At 39.4% G+C, this 21,232-nt stretch overlaps 2 protein-coding genes across 3 annotated transcripts; both read right to left on the reverse strand.

Annotated features, from left to right (window-relative positions):
- Nucleotides 1-329: 329 nt before the first annotated feature.
- Nucleotides 330-14,828, reverse strand: LOC139631543 (tyrosine-protein kinase CSK-like). Of its 2 annotated transcripts, XM_071495791.1 has the most exons (14): nt 14,349-14,828; nt 12,841-12,906; nt 8,764-8,859; nt 8,544-8,657; nt 8,239-8,351; nt 4,414-4,633; nt 3,658-3,751; nt 3,463-3,528; nt 3,060-3,159; nt 2,872-2,962; nt 2,710-2,783; nt 2,024-2,219; nt 1,824-1,910; nt 330-1,420 (listed from the first exon to the last, which is right to left on the reverse strand). In XM_071495791.1, the coding sequence occupies exons 3-14, from the start codon at nt 8,776-8,778 to the stop codon at nt 1,235-1,237; spliced, it is 1,356 nt and encodes a 451-aa protein (XP_071351892.1). In that variant the 5' UTR covers nt 8,779-8,859; nt 12,841-12,906; nt 14,349-14,828; the 3' UTR covers nt 330-1,234. The 2 variants fall into 2 exon arrangements, with proteins under 2 accessions (XP_071351892.1, XP_071351884.1); XM_071495783.1 differs by lacking the exon at nt 12,841-12,906 and having other exon boundaries at nt 14,349-14,803.
- A 1,006-nt stretch (nt 14,829-15,834) lies between these two features.
- On the reverse strand, nt 15,835-20,442 carry edc3 (enhancer of mRNA decapping 3 homolog (S. cerevisiae)). The gene is made up of 7 exons (XM_071495772.1): nt 20,290-20,442; nt 19,872-20,037; nt 19,551-19,777; nt 19,127-19,465; nt 18,888-19,041; nt 18,176-18,393; nt 15,835-18,038 (listed from the first exon to the last, which is right to left on the reverse strand). The coding sequence occupies exons 2-7, from the start codon at nt 20,033-20,035 to the stop codon at nt 17,704-17,706; spliced, it is 1,437 nt and encodes a 478-aa protein (XP_071351873.1). The 5' UTR covers nt 20,036-20,037; nt 20,290-20,442; the 3' UTR covers nt 15,835-17,703.
- Nucleotides 20,443-21,232: the final 790 nt, after the last annotated feature.

Genomic DNA, 21,232 nt, shown 5'->3' on the forward strand with positions numbered 1-21,232 from the left:
TATCACTAAAATAACTAATAAGTGGTAGCTCTCAAACACATAACTAATGTAGTGGAATAATAGCAGAAAGTAGCAAAAATAAATAAAAATAATAAAATAAAAATATAAACACTCAAGTCAAGTACAAATATTTCTCAAAATTGTTTCGGTGCCAATAGCAATTAGAGTATCTGGGTAAAATTACAGTTCACCTACACATTGATGGGAGTTTTAACTACAGTTTACTACTATTTATTACTACTATTTACTACTACAATATTTAAAAAATGACTAAAATACACTTTAACTGACAACGTTCATAAAAAAGTATGTTAAAAATCACAAAACAATTTCAAAAATTAATTATACTTTATTGTTGAAAATGGCAGCACAACAAATTTATTAACATTCTCTTTTTCTAATTACATACAAAATCCAGATAGTTTGATTAAATCGAACAATTAGCAATTTTTTTTTAATTTTTATTTTTTATGTCAAATGAAACATTCCATACATGGGAATCATGACTACGTGACTGAGCTGAATGGTGTTATTATATCAGTAGTAAAGGTGACATTTGTCAAAACTTGTGCTTCTTTATAGACGTACAGAGGGATTCAAAAGTAGGCATATTCAAAATTATATAACCATGAACAAATAAAGCTGCATAATTATAGTTATTTTAACTTAGTCCTTTTAACAAAATAATTCAACATTCACCATTTCATGCAAAAAAGGTGTACCTGGAAACTGTAAAAAAAACAAACAAATAATACAGCAAGTCAAGTTATGATGAATCTACTTTTGAAGCATCTTTCCTCTTTAAACTGATACCACAGATTCAGTCAGCTTAGTCAAATGATGTTCACAAATTCATACAATGAATGATGCCGCCGATATGACCATGGATACCAACGGAAAGGACATAAAAGATGTAAAAAAACAGGCCAAGGGACTGTGGCTCTGAGGCAGCACCCAACGATATGACAGTTAATCATTCACTCTTGATAACAGAGTGCAGTAAGATTTAATAGAGCTACTGAGCCACTCACTGCAATTTGAACAACCTGAGACATTATGAAACTTACATTTTGACACTCATATTTAACAGTTAGGGAAAAGTGTATTTGTTTGTGAATTGTGCCAAATAATACAGTCCATGAGATCAATTTTTTCATTCCTGGTTATGGTCCGAGTGGTCAAAATGAAGAAAGAGGAAAGTCACTTTTTACTTCAGAGCTTGCTGTCAGATCTCTCACGGTTTTTTCCCCATCCCTTGGCTGATATGTTGTAGCCACTCCTTCAGCATTTGAAAGCTTGGTCGAGCAGCGGGATCCAGGTTCCAGCACTGTTTCATGATGTTATACACCACTTCGGGACAGCCATCTGGACAGTCCATTTTGTATCCCTTCTCCACTCTAGGCACTACGTCTTTTAATGGCTACGGAGAAGAGGAATCACAGCAGATAATTTTGATAAACTAGTGTGAAACTTCTGTGTGGCACAATTTGCAATTTCAGGCATGTGATGTGAAAAACGCTTTTAACCAAAAAACACAGAAAATATTTTTTTAAATCAAAAATGTTACTTTTGGTCGCTAAATCTTGTAGTAACCAGGAATTTAGTTTAACATCTTTATTTTATTAACCAGTAATTGATTTTCTGTTATACACATTACTTAAAATAATATTTCAATCTTCTAAGCCACCATGAATATCACCATTGAGAGTACATTCTCAAGCATTAATGCTACAGAAAATAATATAAGTTATAATTAATGAATCTATTACTTAATTCCTCCTTAATATTTTCTGTATGCCTCACAAAAACATACTGATACTTACAATTCTTGGATAAGGCACTCGGCCGAAAGAGTAAATCTCCCAAAGCAAAATACCGTAGCTCCAAACGTCTGATTTGGTGGAAAATTTCTGTCAATTAAGAGAGAAACATAGATGTTAGAGTTTCTTTCACCGTGTGACGGGTAAACATGGCAAAGCACACTACTCAGTACGGTCAGCAGTCCCTCTAAATACCAGTGTACCTTTTCTCTGAGGGCCTCTGGTGATGTCCACTTCACCGGCAGCTTAGCAGTATCTTGAGTGGAAGAGGCCTCCTTGGTCAAACCAAAGTCACTGACTTTAGCGATGTTGTCTTCTGACACAAGAACGTTTCGGGCTGCTAAGTCTCGGTGGACAAAGTTATTTGCCTCCAGGTACGCCATGGCTTCACAGACGTCTCTGTACAGGTGCAGGTGCAAAGTAAATTTAAAAACCTGAAGGATGTTTCATTTTAACTTTCAGTCCTGGCCTAGTTAGTTTTCAACCTTAGTAAGGTTTAGTAAGCTTAGTAAGATTATTAAGTTATTAAACTTTATTAGCATAATAAATGTGTAAATGTGAAAAAACTGATAATGGACAAAGTGTTAACTAGTTGAATGCTCAAACTTTAATGTAAGCGATTGAATCCACAAAGGATTCATTAGATAATTCATAATATGTAGCATGATTTTTGTTTCACATTCTGTTGTCAGTATGTGCTCCACCGCATATCTGAATTTTGACCTTCTATAGTCGCCAGAGTATCAGGTCACCTCCACGCTTATGTGCATGAGCCAAAATACACACAAATCTGCGACCTGCTCATCAACACGGTGCTCCACAGCGCCCCTGACTCTGCCTTTAACACAGCATGATTCTAGATATTGTGGACAGCCGCAGAAATACGCACAGTGTAAAATTAAGGAGAGCGTCTCCACCAAGTACTGTCCGGCCTCTGGAACGTAAGTAGTCAACCAAACAGCCCTAAGAAAAGCAAACAAATGTGTGACACATTCATAACTATGTTCTGGATGTTGACAATGACCAGCTGGTCAGACAGTCAGCTACCTACCTTGGCCATGTACTCAGTAACTATGAACAGACTCCCGTTTTCCTCTACAATCACTCCAAGCAGTTGGACCAGGTTATCGTGCCGTAGTTGCCTGAGGGAGGAGAAGACAAAACAGACATGTTATTTTCGGTTTATTTGTGTTTCTAAAAGAAAAAAAAAAAAAACAAGAAATATTTAATGACCCTTACGTCATGACAGAAGCCTCGGCAATAAAAGCCTGAGCTGTAGCATCATTTTTTATGCACTTCACAGCTACTTTAGTCCCTCTGTAGTCTCCCACCATGACATCTGGAACAATCACAAACAATAACGATGTACTGTTGGTACACAATCAGGGAAACTGTATTTATCTGAACATGAGCTGAAGAAAAGGTACAAATGTGGCAGGAAAAACACACCTATTGTTGATATGTAGTATTTCAATGTAGTTTGACCAAACATTTTACTTAATTAATCTTCATGGCTATGAAAATTGCATTAGTACATGTTTATAATACACATATGATCTCTACCACATGTGAACAACAAAACAACACTGGATCACAGGTACTCTGCAGTGTAAATTTAGCCAAGGTTTAAATGGGAACTTGCCTCCAAACTCTCCTTTTCCAATAACCTGCTGCAGTTTGAGGTCCTTCCTGTTCATTGACCAGCCACCTGTTGGCCATTTGAAGAGAAAACAGTATGCAGCTGAGACACAACACGCCAATACATGCTTCTCATAGACAAAAAGGCTGCAGTGTCACAGTAACATGGATTGTTAAAGACTGACAAACTGAGCCTTACTCCTGGAAAATTCATCCTGAGCGGCCACTGTCCCCTCCTCCAGCTTTGGCTTGATTAGTTTGGTGCACAGGCCATCTGCATCTTTGGTGTAGTGCTAGATACAAACAAAGACAAATTAGAAACTAACCTGGAGAAAGCAAGAGTAAAATGCACATAAAGTGGAAACAAAAGCATTACACTACTTTGCGGGTGCCCAAATGATCAAAGAAAATGTTACTAGACTATAAGAAAACACCGGATCCACATACAACTGTACTCACTTTCCTAACACTAACCCAAATCATACCCCACCAGCATTACAGTTAAGAAGTGATAAAACTCAGTGTGCAGCGCTTCACAATGACCAGTAGAGGGCTGTCTGGAGAGAGAAGACAGAATGGGCGATTGAAAAGGTTTTCCCTTAAGTAGGTGACACTGAACTTACACATGTATTTTACTCTGTAGAATATACAGTTTGCTGCTGTTCAAAAGTGTTTCACGCAGGAAAAGGAGTCATTTTAAGGCAAAATGACTGGTGTCTTTTTGAGGTTAGAACTCTGAACCTCAGCATACTGTTCACTCTTCCTCTTTGACACTTCCTGTTCATTATTTGTTCCAGGAACTGTATGTGGTCTATGAGGTAGCACAAAGACACGGGAACTCTAAAACAGGAAAGTACACCATACATACAGTAGACTAATGCTCAATATAGCACCAGAGCAATCACTAGGAGCACCATGCTCTATTTAGAAAACAAAAGTTAATTTTGTGACTTACCTCAACCAGCTGCATAAGATTCTCAAAATACTCCTCCTCGTCAATAGTGAGCTTGCCGTTGTGGTAGATGATGCGGTAGTGCTCCACCTTGCCATCGCAGCTCACACACAGGGTGTAGTCGCCGGGGAAGTTGGTGCTCTCTCGCACTAAGAACAGGCCTGTTTCAGGTGGGTGAAGCAGCTGCTCTGCCCGATCCCGCGTTATCTTCCCGTGAAACCATCTGGAAGAGCCAGTGGAAGAGCCAGAGATATATATAAAATCAATATAAAAAAATGTTTTGAAAATGTTGCACAAAGCTTCTTAAAATGATGGAAATATATAGACTTTAGATACCAAATGACTGAAATCCACTTGTATCTCCTCTGCTGATGTCCTTCTGTCTGCAGCAGTCATTAAAAAGCTTATTTCCCCTTCTATTCTACTAATTTCTAGCCAGTCAGTTTAAAAGTATTCTGTATGTTATTTTAACTCTTGTCTATATTTCTCTTTTTTTGTGTGTAATGCACTTTGCAACTTTTGTTTTAAAATTACCTTGTTGTTATTAAGTGCTATTATTACATATACATTTAACCTTTCCACTACCAGCTCATGTGGTCCCCCCCCCCAAAAAAAATCAGAATGAGAGCAGTGGCTGTAACATCCTGTTTCTATTTTTTATATTCTTGTAATTTGTTCTAGAGTGATTATGTACTGAGAGTTTGTACCTTTAATGAGATTTATGATATTCCCTATTTATTTATAAAAATAGTCTACTTTCTGTGGACTATTTTTATAACTGTTTTAAAAATTTTATTCAGTAAGTCGAGGGGAATCAGTCTTTATGAACTTTAATAATACATTTTCTTATAAATTATCTGATTAACAATTTAGATAATATAGAATGCTGTACCATCTGAATTCCTGCCAAACAAATGGGGCCTTTATGCAAATAAAATAAATGCTGTCATCAATCAGAGGTATACATTTCAGTATTTTGCATATTCGCTGTGACCACTTTTTTTATTGAGAGAGTCACAGAATGTACAGTAAATTCTTTTGTGTCTTGCTCCATGAGAAAGTTGCATTTAAATATCACATAAAAAATGCTGAGTTTTTTTTCCTCAGTGAAACTGAAGCCGCTTTCCCCTGAGTTGTAGGAAGAGGTTTGTCGGAGCAGTTTTCCTTTTCAGTTCTGTATTCCTATAAACATAATACTGCCTCCACTCAGAGGCCCTTTACCATTTTGCTCTCAGATTACGTATTGGTGATATTTACAGTAACAAGAACTGCATTTTATACGAGACGGTCATCTGGCATACCTTGACTTATGTCTGTTTTTTCATATTTATTTTTCAGTGTACTTACTGTTCAACAGATTGGACACATAACACATGAGACATAACGTGTCTATGAACATGAATACACATAGTAACTGATCATTTATGGTCAACACTGGGTAGAGAGAAAGGGAAGCTCAAGTAGGGCTGTTATGTCTTGTTTATTATATTATATTTTGTATGTTTCATATTGCCTTTCTCTATGTTTGTTTTTTGTCACTGATTGTTGGTCTAGGTAAGTTTGCCTTCACAATGTCCTATGAGACATGATTTTGTGATCAAGTGCACTATAAATAAAGTAGACGTTAAATTCTACACACCCCTGTTAAAATGGGAGGTTTCTGTGGCATAAAATGGATGAAACAGTAAATAACTCATTTGATAATCTTTTTCCACCTTTAATGTGACCTATAACCTATAAAATTCAAGTAAAAGCAAACTGAGATGAATATGAGATATGAGATGAATAAATAAACAAATGAATGAATGAATAAAAAACTCACAATAACCTGGTTGCATAAGTGAGCAAGTGTGCACACCCTTAAACTAATACTTTGTTGAAGCATCTTTTGGTTTTATTACAGCCCTCAGTCTTCGTGGTGTAAGAGTCTCTCAGCTTGGCAAATCTTGACTTGACATTATTTGCCCGCTCTTGCTTGCAAAAATGTTCCAGGCCTGTCAGATTGCCAGGGCATCTCCTGTGCACAGTCCTCTTCAAGTCAGGTGGACTCAGGTCTGGGTTCTGGCTGGGTCATTCCAAAACTTTAATCTTCTTCTGGTGAAGCCATTCCTTTGTTGATTTGGACGTATGCTGTCAGTCATTGTCGTGCTGAAAGCTCAAATTCCTCTTCACCTTCAGCTTCCTAGCAGACGCTCTAAGGTTTAAACCAAAACCAACTGGTATTTGGAGCTATTTGTAATTGCCTCTACCTTGACTACAGCCCCAGTTCTGGCTGAAGGACAGCAGACCAAAACCATGATGCTGCCACCACCGTGCTTCACTGTGAGTACGGTGTTTCCTTTGGTGAAGTACTGTGTTGTTTTGTGCCAAACATACTTTTAGGAAATATGACTAAAAAGTTCAGCCTCAGGCTCATAAAACCATAACACATTTTTCCACTTGGTTTTGGGAAACTGGGTGTATTTTTTGCATAATGTACATTTACATTTACATTTACTCATTTGGCAGAGGCTTTCATTCAGAGTGACTTACAAGTGAGGGACAAAACTAAAGCTGATGTGCAGCAGGAGATCTTGGTGTAAGTACTAAGTACTACACCTATTCAATAAGTGCAGTCTAGCCAGGCTTGGATGGGTTGTTCTCCATGAGAAAAGGCTTCTGTCTTACCACTCTACCCCATAGCACAGACAGATGAAGAATATGGGAGATAGTTGTCACATGTACGGAGCAACCGGTACTTGCTAGAAATTCCTGCTGCTCCTTTAATGTTGCCATTGGCCTTTAGGCAGCTGCTGTGACCAGTTTTCTCCTTGTCTTTTCATCAATTTTGGGAGGACGCCCTTTTCTTTATAATGTCACTGTCATGACTAATTTCTCCACTTGTTGATGATTGTCTTTACTGTCTTCCATGGTAAATCTAATGCCTTGGAAATTCTTTTGTACCCCTCTCCCGATTTTCAACAGTGAGATCCTGGTCATGCTTCTGAAGCTCTTTGTGGACCTTAGGATGCAACTAAGTAGATGTCAAGGAAACTGCAGTAACAGCTCAGCTTTTGGGGTTTATCAGATTCACTGAAATTGATGGGAGGTATAAAGTAACTATTATTTAAAATTGGTTTGAAGGTGATGGTGGTGGTTGATTCTGAACACGGCCACATCTCCAATTGTGAGAGGGTGTGCACACTTGTGCAACCAGGTTATTGTACCTTTTTTCCCCCTAAACGGTTTCAATTTGTCTTTTGCGTGAACTTTATAAATTGTAGGTCACATTACGGGTGGAAAGAATTCTGAAATGATTGATCTTTCTTTCATTTTTTACACATCACATAAATCTGCCATTTTAACAGGGGTGTGTAGACTTTTTATATCCACTGTAAGCCTGTCATTCATACACACGAGTGTGTGCATGCACGCGGAAACTCGTCATATGGACAAACAAGGAGATTTTTGAGATTACTTCTGTCTGAGATAGAAAACAAACAACAGGAAACTCTGCAGAGTTCAAGCAAAGCTGAGTTGGAAACAGACACAAGTGCACTGCAATTACAACACAGCCCGACCCAACTGTGGTCTCCATTCACATAAATAAAGCGTCGCTGCCTTGACAAATAGGCCATCTGCCTTCAGCCACCACATAGCCATAGGAAGAGGCCAAAGTCGAACTATTTTAACCATTGCTGCAGGCACCAAACAAAGCTGATGTAGTGGCAGCCTTTTAGATATAATGCAGACAGCAAATACAAAAACCTAATTCAGTTTGCTTTGACAGTGGAAGACTGCATTGGACAATATATAATATATTCAATATATAATAATCTGCATACTCACGGCATAAGACTCAGCTTGCCTCCAGATTTTACACCTTCCCTTTTCTGAACATAGTTGGCTGGGATTGTTCCCTCACGACCTGCAGAATTTTTAGCTTTGTACCAGTTTGGATCCTGAAACACAAAATGTCAGCAAAGGCTAAAATGAATAAATATCAATGTGGGGTAAGTAACATAACATTTAAGTCCTTCCATGTCTTCCCATATTTAGGGACAATAGGTGTCAGTGTCAAACTCACATGCATGAGAAGTGAAAAGAAAAACTCCAGTCTTTATAGGGCAGAGGTGTAGCATATGAAACATTACCTTTGTGACAACAATGATAGTCAACACATCTCCTTTGTTAAAGGGCAGGTCATGTTCTGATGTGCCTTTGAAGTTGTACCTGGCCACACACTCTGTGCCCTGCGGCCATGGAGTCTATGGGAATGTGGGCAGATGCCTAATTAGTAAACAAATTACATTTTTGTTTCTCTATCTATGTTCTGACACGCACCCCTGTTTGAACTCTAGAGGCCTGTCTTACCTGGACCTCTGTCATGATGAGGCAGTTCGATCCTCTCACAGGTGGGGTTTTCTAGCTGCTACCATTAGAGCTGGTAAACACACACACATGCAGTACCTATGAAGAAAAACAGAATTTACTTTAAACTGTGACAAACCTCCTTCAAAGGTATTCACTTAACCACAAACATGTTCTCAGGAAGACAGTGAATTTGGGGTTTTGCTTTGCAGGGGTGCATGGCAATTGATGGGAAAGAAGTCACCTATTATCAGATCACTTTAGGCTGGCATAAGATCAGGCAATGTCAGTAAAAATAACTTGCTCATACAGAAAGCAGAACTAACAAGTCTTCTTTTTTTAAAATCACACTTTCACAACTGGGGCTGAATGTTTCCATGACGCAGAACAATAGTATCTGCTTAAAGACCGGCTTCCAGTAGATAGATGGAGCAATAAGACAAATTAAAAAGACAGAAATACACAACTACATTTTATATTCTAGCTGATAAATAAAAGGAATAAAACTTGATCTGCTTTGAAGTTTGTATTTTATACAGCAACACTGTGCATTTTGACCTAAAATGGACACACACTGGTTCTGAGCCCCAATGACTGAGCCTTGCAGGAATCACGATAGCTCTCTTCAACGCTGGAATGCAAACTTGTGGTGAGATCTGACCAGGCCCAAGGGACTCATCCAGCCCAGCGTTTCTTTACGTCAGTATAGCAGCCACAGTGACAGTAAACCTCAATCACCCGGGGCAGTGTTTCCATGATACATACACAACAAATTCGAGCAGAGGCGTCATAATGAAATGATGACCTATGGATAAAGTAATGCTCAACACACCACCCCCTTCAAAACCCCACTTCCTCTCTTCCTGTATCAGTTCCCATGGAAAGGCGACAGGGCTCAATGATCAGGGAAAATCCTTGCTTTGATAGCTCTGTCCCTTTACACAAGGTCACATCCTCTGACATGTCCATCACTATGAAGTCAGCTTCCTGTATGAGAGCCCAGATTTACAATACTCCAATATTAGGGTGGGGATCTTACAGTTGTAGAAACATGACAGAAAACAACATAATCTGTTGATATCGCTGCCTGAACACCTCCTTGTTCTCTCACAAATATAATCTTTCAGACATAATCTTAAATTCTGATCTCATTTGAATAAATAACTTGCCTCTTCACAGACACCACATGTGAGACTAAAAACTCCCATGTGTCCCAGAGAGGACTGTCATCACTCAGTATGATGGGGATGTGGCAGAGTTGTCCCCTATGGAGCACTGCAGCTGTCTTTCTGCATCGAGGGACAAAACTATCTGGACACGTCTCCCACACTCATCAACCAAACAAACACCCCCTACTGCACATCCCAACCCATATTTTCTATTCTACACTTTGACATTCCACAATGTGCAGAAGGTCACAACGACAGAAACAAGAATAACAGTCCACAGCCACGCCAGCAGCTTTGTGAGGCTGGAACAATCATTGTAAAGAAAACCAAAGTGTTAAATGGATACACCAAAAATATTTTTGGCTTGTGTCGCATTTAAAAGGAGGTAATTTCTCTGAGCGAGCTCTCGTAATAGGTTTAAAAATGACTACAAGTCACAACAACAAGTCAACCAAAGTGACTTTTATGTTTTCAAATTGTTCTGTTTAAATGTTTTTTTTTTTAAAGCATGGGATGCTAAGACTACTCAGTATTTTACCAGAAAAAGGAATTATTAGGGAGAGGTCAGAAAAAGTAAACATGCATTTTGTGTAGAAAAAATATTTTTTGCCATGGTAGCAATGCAGCTCTTGGGACGGCAATGTCAGTCTGCCAAGGTTAGTTTGCCCAGCACTTTGGTCTAGACAGAAATATCTTACTATCAGGTGGATTGTCATGAAATTTTGTACAGATGTTCACGGTGCCCAGAGGATGAATTCTAATAACTTTGCTGATCCCAGACCAAAATCATGGATCAAATGACCAAACGACACTGCCACACCTCAAGCTATGCTAGCTAAAAACTCACCTAATCTGATGCAATATAATCTTTGAAATAATATTTGATCCATCCCTGCCCGAGTTGTAACTTGAAGCAGGAAATCGCACTCATGACACTCTGAAAATAGTAAAGCCATCAGAATTCCTGATTGCAACAGAATGTGTCTGGGCAAAGTCCTTGGTGAAGGAGAAGAGTGATCTCACCAAGTGAGGAATGGATCAACGGGGCCAAGGCTGACACACAACAGCACTTTTTAATTCATCTGTTTTGGGACAGTGAATGCATCTCAGCAGCAGGCCACCAGCAGCTGACTGAATGGGACAGAACTCAGTCTGTCATGGAGTCACATTGCCATTTCCACAGAGCTCTACATGGAACCACAGCTTGCCCTTTTCAGGAAGGACACAAGGCTGTCATTGTGAGTTGGTCAAGTTTCTGGGCTTCTAATGACCCCTGTCTCATTAAAAAGTCCATCATCATCATCGGTCTGCCCAGTGAGTAGCAGCAATGGGCAGCAATGCTTCACTTCTGCAGGTCTGGAAATAAAAACTGTTCTTCATATTTTATTCGGCAAGCACAATCAACTTGTGTCTTGTGTACTGTTGATGTTATCATCATGAGAATTCACTTTTAAACATAGTCTAAGCTGTGTCATGTCCAACAACGGCATGACACAGTGATTGCCATCAGTGAATTATTACATCCGATTGAGAGATATTGTATGCTACAGGAGAAGCGATGCATGGTATAAGTCACTGAAACAGGAAACCAGTAAGTCGAGTGACAGGCTGAACCTGAACGGTGTCAGAAAAGAGCACAAACTCTTAGTCGAAAATTTAACAAGTAACTAATAAACAGAGGTGTCACATCACTTGAAACAAAGTTCATACGGCTTTGTATGAGGTGAGAACAATTTTGCATAATCTGGGCATCCCTAACAATCCTATTGTTCAAACCAGACCGGTTCATCAACATTTGGCTCTTATGCAAGTCAGCTGTAGTCTGAACTGTACAGATCAGTGGCAGCTTGACTGCACACAGCAAGACAGGACAGGAATGCAGAAATATCTCTGGTCTTGTTAAAATCTGCCACTCCCTCATCTATCTGCAGACAAAAGCTGAGGTGAAAATGCTGATTATGCTATGTTTTGCAAAAGCTGAGGTGTTATAGTGAAGTGAGGAAGACCAGAGGTGGAGGGATTTGCAAATGTGTCACTCAAACACACCATGGGGAACTAGTTTGTTAAATGTTACTTGGAAGAAAATCAAGGCAACCTTCAAACAGTTGTCCTCACCGCACAATACATACCGCACGTACCGTACAATTTTGAAATGCTTTCATTTTACGTAAGTGTTTCCATTTTACTTTATGCTTTTACTCCACCACATTTCAGAGGGAAAGCTGTACTTTTTTCGACAGTACATTTATCTGACAGATATAGTTTGTAGTTATATTTCAGATCAACATTTAACACTAAAAAACACAACATGATGTCATATATGATAATATCAATCACAGAGGTCATTTTTCTATGACGCAAGTACTTTTACTGTTGATATATTTTGCAGATAATAATTCTGTGCTTTAATTAAGTAGGATTTTGAATTCAGGACTTTTACTTGGAATTCAGTATTTCTACATTTATGTATTGATACTTTTACTTAAGGAAAGGCTCTGAATACGTCCTCCACCACTGGATATCCTGTAGTAAGAATGTTACAATGAACATTATGTCTGTGTTATTGCAGCTCTGTACTTCTGTATACCTCGCACATGTGCAGCAGGGGGCCGGGGTGATCCGTCCCTTATCCTGACCCTAAAGCTTCAGGATGCTCTGCAGCTGCTTTGATGCTGCTGCCCTGTTATCATCACTATTATAGCAGCAGGGTGGCAGAGCCAAGTGGAGAGTGAAGGACACAATGATTTTTTTTTCTCTATCCATTGAGGTTTCATTTTGCGGGTACACAAACAGAAACCCAGAGTGGCGGGAAAGGAGAAATGTACAGAAGGAGAAGGAAGGAGCATGTGCCAACAGGTCACCCAGCTGGGCCTGACAGCCTGCAGATGTTCTCCTCGGAGGAGGAAATCACCTCTGCCTCTGGGACAACAGCTGGATTCTGGTGCAGCAGCACTGTTCACTGAAACAACTGTGGGATCTAAGAGAGGAAGTATGACTTTAGTGGTAGGCCCTGCAGTACAAGCCATCATTGTATCACTTTAATGGCTGACGGTTTTGCCTATGAGGCTCACTGGTGCATACAGAGCCTAAAATTGCACCCTGTTTATCATAAATCAACATAAAACTTAACACTGCAAAACAAGGTAGTTTTCAGAGCAACAGGAAGAGAGAAATCAATAATGTCAGTCAGGGGAGAGTCCCCTTTAATTTAACAACACTAGAGACACTACAGTAAACTTTGCATTTTAATGATATCCAGCGTTCAAACAACACAATGAAGGTCTTAACACTTATGACATTTTGGTTAAGTGATGATTTTACCAGGAGAGATATCGAGAAAACACCATGCAAGGCAAAGCTGCTATAGCTGAGCAGTGGACAGACACTTCCTGGCTGCGGTGCTTTGCACACAATGCAGTGCAATGCTGCTCTGCTGATGCAGCCATGCATGACACATTACAGGGTAGCAGCTAGGCTTTGCTGTGGTTTCATGAGCTCTCTTCATCTTGTTTCACCAACTTCATCCTTCTTTACAGTTTCACTCTAAAAGAAGAGCCTTAGATGGAGAAGGCTCTAACACTGGCTTCAGTCTTTTTCTAAGTGTTTCTGACCTGTGAGGGAATTCCTGTCTAAACTGCAGGGGCATCACCCTGAGACAGACCCAAGAGGTCCTCAGTTCCTCTCTCAGACAAATACTGCTTTCAGTGAACTTTTGTTTTAGTGCATTGGTTTTCAAAAATACTTGATTAATTGTTTCCTTAGAATGACAGACTGAAAGGGGAGAGGCACAATTGAGCTAGGAAGCAATGTCATTTAATAATATCCCTCTGCAAGTTACACATTTCAGTGGGTGCAGCCAGTTTAAATGGGTCAGTAACACCTTTAAATAACTGTGAAATATCTCAGGGCCCTGTGAACAGATGTGATGCATGCTCAACATCTTTAGTAGGCAGAGAATTATGATCATTATCAATACCATTATCTACCATGTTGTGACAGAGCTGCCTGATGCAGTTGTTGCACCCCAGAAAGCCAGAGGAAGTGGCCTAAGTTTGAAGGAGGACGTTGATAAGGCCACATCTATCATGAAATCACATATTTATCAAGCCTACTTTTATTTTACTTTGAAGCACTTTGAGATGCTTTCAGTTAAGGTAAGAACAGGTAAAGGCTTGATTATTGCGTCCTTGTCTCTTAACACCTGCAGCCTCCAAACCCCAGTGCCCTCTGATGAGATGAATCTAAGTTCATCAGAGTTGTTAGTCACTTGTACATTGCGTTTTTAATCCTCCTAGAGTCAGTGTGTGGTATAGAGAGAATCTGACAGGTCTGCTGGTTATATTTCAGACAGCTTCACCACATCTCTGCAGCTTCACTGTGCCCAGAAGACCTGGCCACATTTCAAAATAAAACTCTTACCTTTCTGCAGGCAAAACCGAGAGATTGAAGGCAATAACAGGTGACTCAGCTACTGTCCGACGTCCGTTTTCATGTGGGCGACGGCAGCCAAACTCCCATTCACGAAATAAATAAAAAAACCGTGTTTGATACCGAAGCGCAATACACGCGAAGTCCTGATGAGGAAGTGAAAAGTTTCTCAGGTGACAGAAACTTCAGCAGTCCAAAAGTTATTCAATAAAACCAGCCAAGACTGTTGTTGTTGCGTCTCCTTTCAACATCATAATCAAGTACCCTCAGATAAATGAAAAAAAAAAACTTTTCTACAAACGTATCGGCGCAGTGTCGCCTCTCTCTCTGTGGGAGAAGTGAGGTGGGTCAGAAAAAACGTAAAAAGTCAACCGGGCAAAGACTGCAGCGATGAATTATTCTCGATTCAAACTTATTTCAGTCTCCTGACTCCGTCAGAAACATTCAAGTTTTTTGCCCCACCTTGGTTTTGCAGTGCACATGCGCGTTAATGATAAACTCGTCCGGCTAAAAATAGGCTAAAAATAGGCTATCACTCAATACACTTCAGTGAAGCTGGTGAAGGAATTTGATCATCAATGAAGCAATGTACAAAACGCCCACACAGCAAGAGTCAGTGGGGATTTTTTTATTGTTTCAATCTGCACATATGACACATGAGAACTGCACCGTATTTTTGCACAAGAACCTCGTCAATGAACTTCGATCCCAAAAGGAAAGTTAGTCTGTCTAGACAAAACTCCCACTGCCGATTTAATGCCTCTCTGCTGGACTGCAGCACGGACCTTGCATGGACTAAACCTCCGCTGCAGGTCAGACAATTTGAAACATGAGAACCTATTTAAATCAACCTTAGGAAGGATATCCTTCTTTTAATCACCGTCACTTCCACACAGGTGTTTTCCTTTCAAAAGATATCTATCATACAGTTCTGACGTTGAGAAATAACGCTACTGGTGGAGGAAATGGTATCAAGCACACAGAGCTGCCATAACAGCACAATAAGTAGGAGCCACCAAAACATGTGCTATATAGCCACCTGGCGGCCAGAGAGAGGCAAAGCTTATCTTGACATTCAGTAACACTGGCTGATGTTTCCAAGCCAGACTTGTCTGAACAGATGTGACATAACACATCAGGCTGGAGGAATGTTGGAGAAAGGACAAAACATTTGTGCACGAATTTTCACTGAATCAGCAAACAAACCCTGTGCAGATTAGTGTGCACAGAGAACACAACAAATGTAACACTAGCATTTTTAATCCTCCTGAGACATTATCAATACCAAACACCATGTACCAAAGAGTACTGGATTTGTAACGTCCTTGTAGCAAGAGTGTACAGTTTGAAATCACACTTTTCTAGACTACACTGACCTCAGTGATACAGGACTCACCTCAGAATTAAGCAATGCCAATGTTTGCAAGATGTATGCCCAATAAAGTTCTCTTAACACATCTGCCCCCATCGGGGCCATGTATCAAACTGATGTAGTCTTGCAAAAGAGCCAGCAATGGGTTTGACTTTAACTGTCAAAAAGATCTTGCATTTCAGATGCCTCTGATCTCTTTATCAAGGCCTTAAAAAAACAGCACAAAACAAGCAGCTCTTCTCTCAAATTATTTGAGTATTTCACAGTCTATGCTTTAGTTTTACCGCCAGTTAAAGTCAAATACACAGACAGAATCCAGGTCAGAATGAAACTGGAAAAACAACTTTCTCAATAATTTCTCATCAAAAAGACCCAATCTCATTGGTACAAAGAAGGTACTCAGTGCAGGTAGGTGCATCTTGATCATTTTTTGTGAGTTCAGATCAAGATAATTCACCCAGGAAATCCATTTGAATCCCACACACAGTGTTTGTTCTTTAGAAAATGCTAACTGTTTTGTCAGGCAACACAACGGACATAAAAAAAAAAAACTGACATTCTGAACTGACATTTTAAAGTTCACATGATCACCTTGTTTAAAACAAGGAGGATCGAATCAGTGGTTTTGAGCCTACTTACCACAAATCACTTACATTTTACATCAAAACTAACCATCTGCAAACCATGCTACTTTGTTTTTGAAGTGTAGATGTATTTTGTCTACTGTTCCAAGAGTCTATTGGCTTCTATTAATTTCTGTACAATATGAAAATCTTTTAGCAAACTCCATCAAGTCTGCATTAATTCTTGTTAGTGTAATGCAGTGCAGACTTCTGCAATCAATTTGTGCCTTAACTGCATTACCATACAACAATTAATACAACATTGACACAAACCGGAGATTTGATGTTCACTGTGGATGGTTACATAATATAATGGAGTTTTAGAGTGTTATAAATGTAATAAATGGAAATCAATAACAATATGAAACTGAAAAAAATACATTAACAATTATACAGCCTGCATTTGAAAATGATCAGTAGAAATGTTAAATATATATGATTTGTGGCTAAGGACCTGAAACTTTGAAAAACACTGGTATGGTCTTTTAGCCGATAGTTTTACCAAAAATTATATTAGCAAATGTCCTCCCCCAAACCATCACCAAAAGGGAAGATCACCAAAGGTTTTGCATGCTGTGTCATCTTATTGGAGCCCTTATCACCACAGCCTATTTACCATGAACAAACAAAACTTCTGACATCTGGATTCTCTTCAATAGCTGCCCCATTCAACACTGGTTTGACAACACATCATTACTCATATAAATGACAAATATTCCATATTTGCTCAGATTAAATATCTGATTTGGATGACAATTCAACCCTAATAAAACATCAGACAACATTAACTGAAAGATGCAAAGTATGGAAGGCTGTATAAGTAAAGCCATTAGTAATTGTAAAACCAATGTAAATTGGATTTCTGTTGTCTCATCCAGTGAAATGTAGGAACATTGTATTTGCATGTATTTTGTGGATCTGTGTTATTCACAAAATGGCTTTGGAATGATGTTAGATAACAAAGACAGTTTTTAAGTTTTCCACTTTAAGTCAGGGATTGTCCTCTTCAATTTAAAACTAAACATTATTTGTATTCTTGAATGACCTATCTTCAAAATATCTTATTATATCATGTTAATACAATGTTGTCTACATAATTGCTAACGCCTTTAATTCTCACATCTGTTTCTTCAATTTGGAAACTTTTTTCCATATACATTTAGTCCTTGTAGAACTAAAATACCAAACAATGGTCCTTCAATGTGAGGGAAAAGCCCCTTACACATGTTGATGGGTTAGAACTTAAGGGATGAACTGGAAAAACAACTGAAGCTCTCTAATATAAGGCGCCCAAACCCAAACGGTCAAGGATGGTGAAAAATTCAAACTGTCATGTTGGCCATTAGTCCCTTTATGCAGAATGCAAGGGGATAACAAATTTGCAACCAAATGGAGAATGGTACTTGATTCCAACCTCCTGGAACACCTGACGAGGAATTCCTATGTCACACAGGTAAACCCTGCCAGCTCCCTCAGCCAGGGGAAGTGGGAGGCAAAGAGAGAGGGACCACTTGGCCTCAACTGCTTGACCCTGTCCACTAACAGGAGGGTCTAAACTGAGCACTGGTGCTCGGTTCTGGTTAGCCCAGTCTGCAGCTGCTCGGTACCAAGGCTGATCCATCAGGAATGTATTCTCGTGGCAGTCCAGGCAGTTAATGATTAGGTCCACTGGGGTGTCTGGAAGATCTGTAAAGCCAGAGAGAAAAATGGAAAAATCTCAAGATATCGCTTGATCAACTATACTGCATAATGTTAAAACGAATGTCACTTTGATTGCTGCAAAAGCAGAAGGTCAAACTAAATAAAAGTAAGAAAATGCCCACCTTTGATACTTGACACTTGTTTGCCCCCAGTTTTGTTGAAAAGTGTGAGCTCGCTGGTGACAGAGTCGAGCATCTTAACAAAGTTTGGCAGAAACAGGATGACCTCCACTTCATGATTGGCCAGGTGACGACCACAGCTGATGCCCTGAGCCCCCTGAACATGAGGGCCACACAGAAGTGCCACTGTGGGACGCTGGTGTAAATTTTTTGGAGTGAATCTGGATGAAACATAATAATAAGAAGTTTATTTCTTCAATTTTGTGCTCTCAAAGTGTCCAATTTGAGTAAATACATATTTGGAATATGAAGAAATACGGTTAAGGTTCACCAGTATGGCGATCCAAAGTATTTAACATTAAATGAAAGAGACATTATAAAATAATCATATGAATAAAAACTGACAAAATGTGTAAATGTAAAAAATGTCATGTATATCTTTAAAACTCATTTCATCCTAGTTATTTTCTAACTGTCTATTAAATATTTATTTAATATTGAACACTCAGAGTCTCAAAACCACCAACTAACCAACATCTACATGTCTCTGATGTTTAGTCTTTATGTTTTCTTCAACTTTGACCCTACTTTCAACAATACATACTCTCAGGCTATGAGCAAATTTAATACCATTTCATGATGGACATTTATATGTTGTTTTTCCGAACATTGTTTGAATATTTGACATGTGGCTGAACAATCACAAAATTCTTACCTGTTGGGCCCACCCAGCAATGTAAGGGCCATCTGACTGGCACACACTCCAGTCATTTCAAGTCTTCGCTCCAACGAGAGACCATGACGCTCAGCGACTGTCAACAGACGCTTGTGTAGTTCATAGGATATACTGGGCACAACAAGCCCAGAGTCTGTATGAAATGAAAGACACAAATATGTAACTTCAGGTCATTTTTCCTCAATACCATTTGCTTCATTATAAGGTGGAACACTTACCAGTGCAGTATTCTTTGGCCCCGGGCTGTGATACAGTAATCTGTCTGTACACAATAGGTTTGGCCTCCAGGATGTTCTCATCATGACGGTAACGTGAAGGTGTCTGCTCCTGTGGTGTCCCACGTGACCTTGCACCGTTACGGCGCTCTGATATGTCGATCTCTGAGAAAACTGCTGCTTTGTCAAAAAGAGCCAAGTTTCCTTCAAAATCAAAGTCTGTGTCCAGGCCATCATCCACACCATCCCCAAAACACTCATCATCTCTGTGCTTCATCTGACCATTCTTCACCCCATTCTTTTTCGGTGTCACTTGGTTTGCCCCTCGACTACTAGATGACCCTGATGGGACAGTAAATACAAAGTTAACCTCAAGAAATCAACAGTAATACAATATTCTGATTGAGTTGCACAGTATTGCACTTACAGGAGTTGTGTCTTCGACGGAATCCTTTAGGCTGCCCAGGAACATCTAGATGACGCTCTCCATAGCTTTTAGAGCAGTGCTGAGGAGAGTTCAACTTCTCCATAGACCGGGGGTCACCCTTTGGGACTGCAACTGGCGCACTGCTTACCTTTGTAGATACAGAGGAGCTGTTCCTTGCACTGCCATTTCTGATATCTAAAATCTTTAGCTCCTTTATGTCAATGGCACTGCAGAAAAAAAGGAGAGGCTAACTGTAGTCGTGAATCAGATCAATATGCAAAAACACTTCCAGGGGGTAATCAATTTGGTGCTAAGTGTTACCTGAATGTGACCTCGGGAACAGGACACTTGATTCCATTATGGAAAGGTTGTCTTAAGGAGATGGTTTGGCTGGACTGGTCCACAGACGATACCTCTCCTTGATAGACTCCCAGTGATGGCCCACAGTTAATTGACACCAAACTACCCAACCAATCCGCAGCCATATCTGCACAATGTTGCAAAACAAAAACATAAAGGTTTAAATCTAACTATTCTTGTAAAGGCAGATTTATAATATCCACAACGTCTCTCCTAAATCAACAAGATAACTCTCTGACAGTAGGACAACAGAAATGCTAACTGCTCGATGTTAACGAATAGCTGTGCTAACCGACTAGCCTTAGCGTCGGCCTGTTATCCAGCTAAATTAGAGGCAAACGCTCTATTTCATTAAAAACCTGGAGTTGAAGTGTTTTACCTTTTCGGAATTAATGCGAATCAAACCCTTCGAGAAACGAAATGAGTAAACTGTAATAGTAAGTGCTGAAAGGAAATTTGTTGCTTTATTAAACTATTAGCTTCTTAGCTTCTTGAATGGCCTAAACCTTCCGCTGCTAGCGTATGGATTACTACTTCCTGTTTCCGGGAGACGGCTTGTTTCAAAATAAGAGCTTAAATTTATATTATGAAACATGTTTTTTTGTTTTTTTCATTTACACGTAAATAAGCGAAATCTGGCAAATGGAATAGGTTATAAAAACGCTGGCTTCTACTTTTGTTTTGTTCTTTTATAAAGGTTGAGTGGCATGTATTGCTTATGACAATATGAACATTAACTGGGAGGTGCACTATTTTGATATAGTTGGAACAGTGATTCTGAATAATGGTCTGACTTGCTTATGCAAAAGAAATAATTTTGGATTAAGTCAGTAGCATGCAATATTTAGTAATTAACAACTAAAAGTATTAGTAATTTTATAGCCGTGATACTATCTGACAACTCATCACATAATTTCTTTACCCTTGAAGCTAAAATAAAATCTGTTAAAAACCACCTATCTAATAACATAATCACATCAAGCATTTTTTTCTCTCTCTGTTTCTAAAGGCAATCATAATCAATTATGACTCACTTACTGTCATAACTAATTAATCCAAGGAAAGCTATGTGTATTATGATTACTGTTTGGGAGATGTTCTTAACAACTCATGTCAACAAACAGCCAGTCAGCAGACTTGAGTGAGATCATGTGGAGACTATCCCAGAAGTGCTAGCACATGACACACCCACTCAACTATGTTCTGTGTACACAGGCTACCATGGATACTCAGTTCAAGGGCTGTCGCTGAATAGCTTGCAATCAAAGCTGTGTGGGGCTTACAAGCAGAACAGGTGCGCTTTGTCAATGGACAGGAGAAGG

Source organism: Trachinotus anak, unplaced genomic scaffold, assembly GCF_046630095.1.
Source record: "Trachinotus anak isolate AG129_WGS33_773 ecotype Australia unplaced genomic scaffold, CSIRO_AGI_Tana_v1 ptg000002l, whole genome shotgun sequence".
NCBI classification, from domain to species: Eukaryota; Metazoa; Chordata; class Actinopteri; order Carangiformes; family Carangidae; genus Trachinotus; species Trachinotus anak.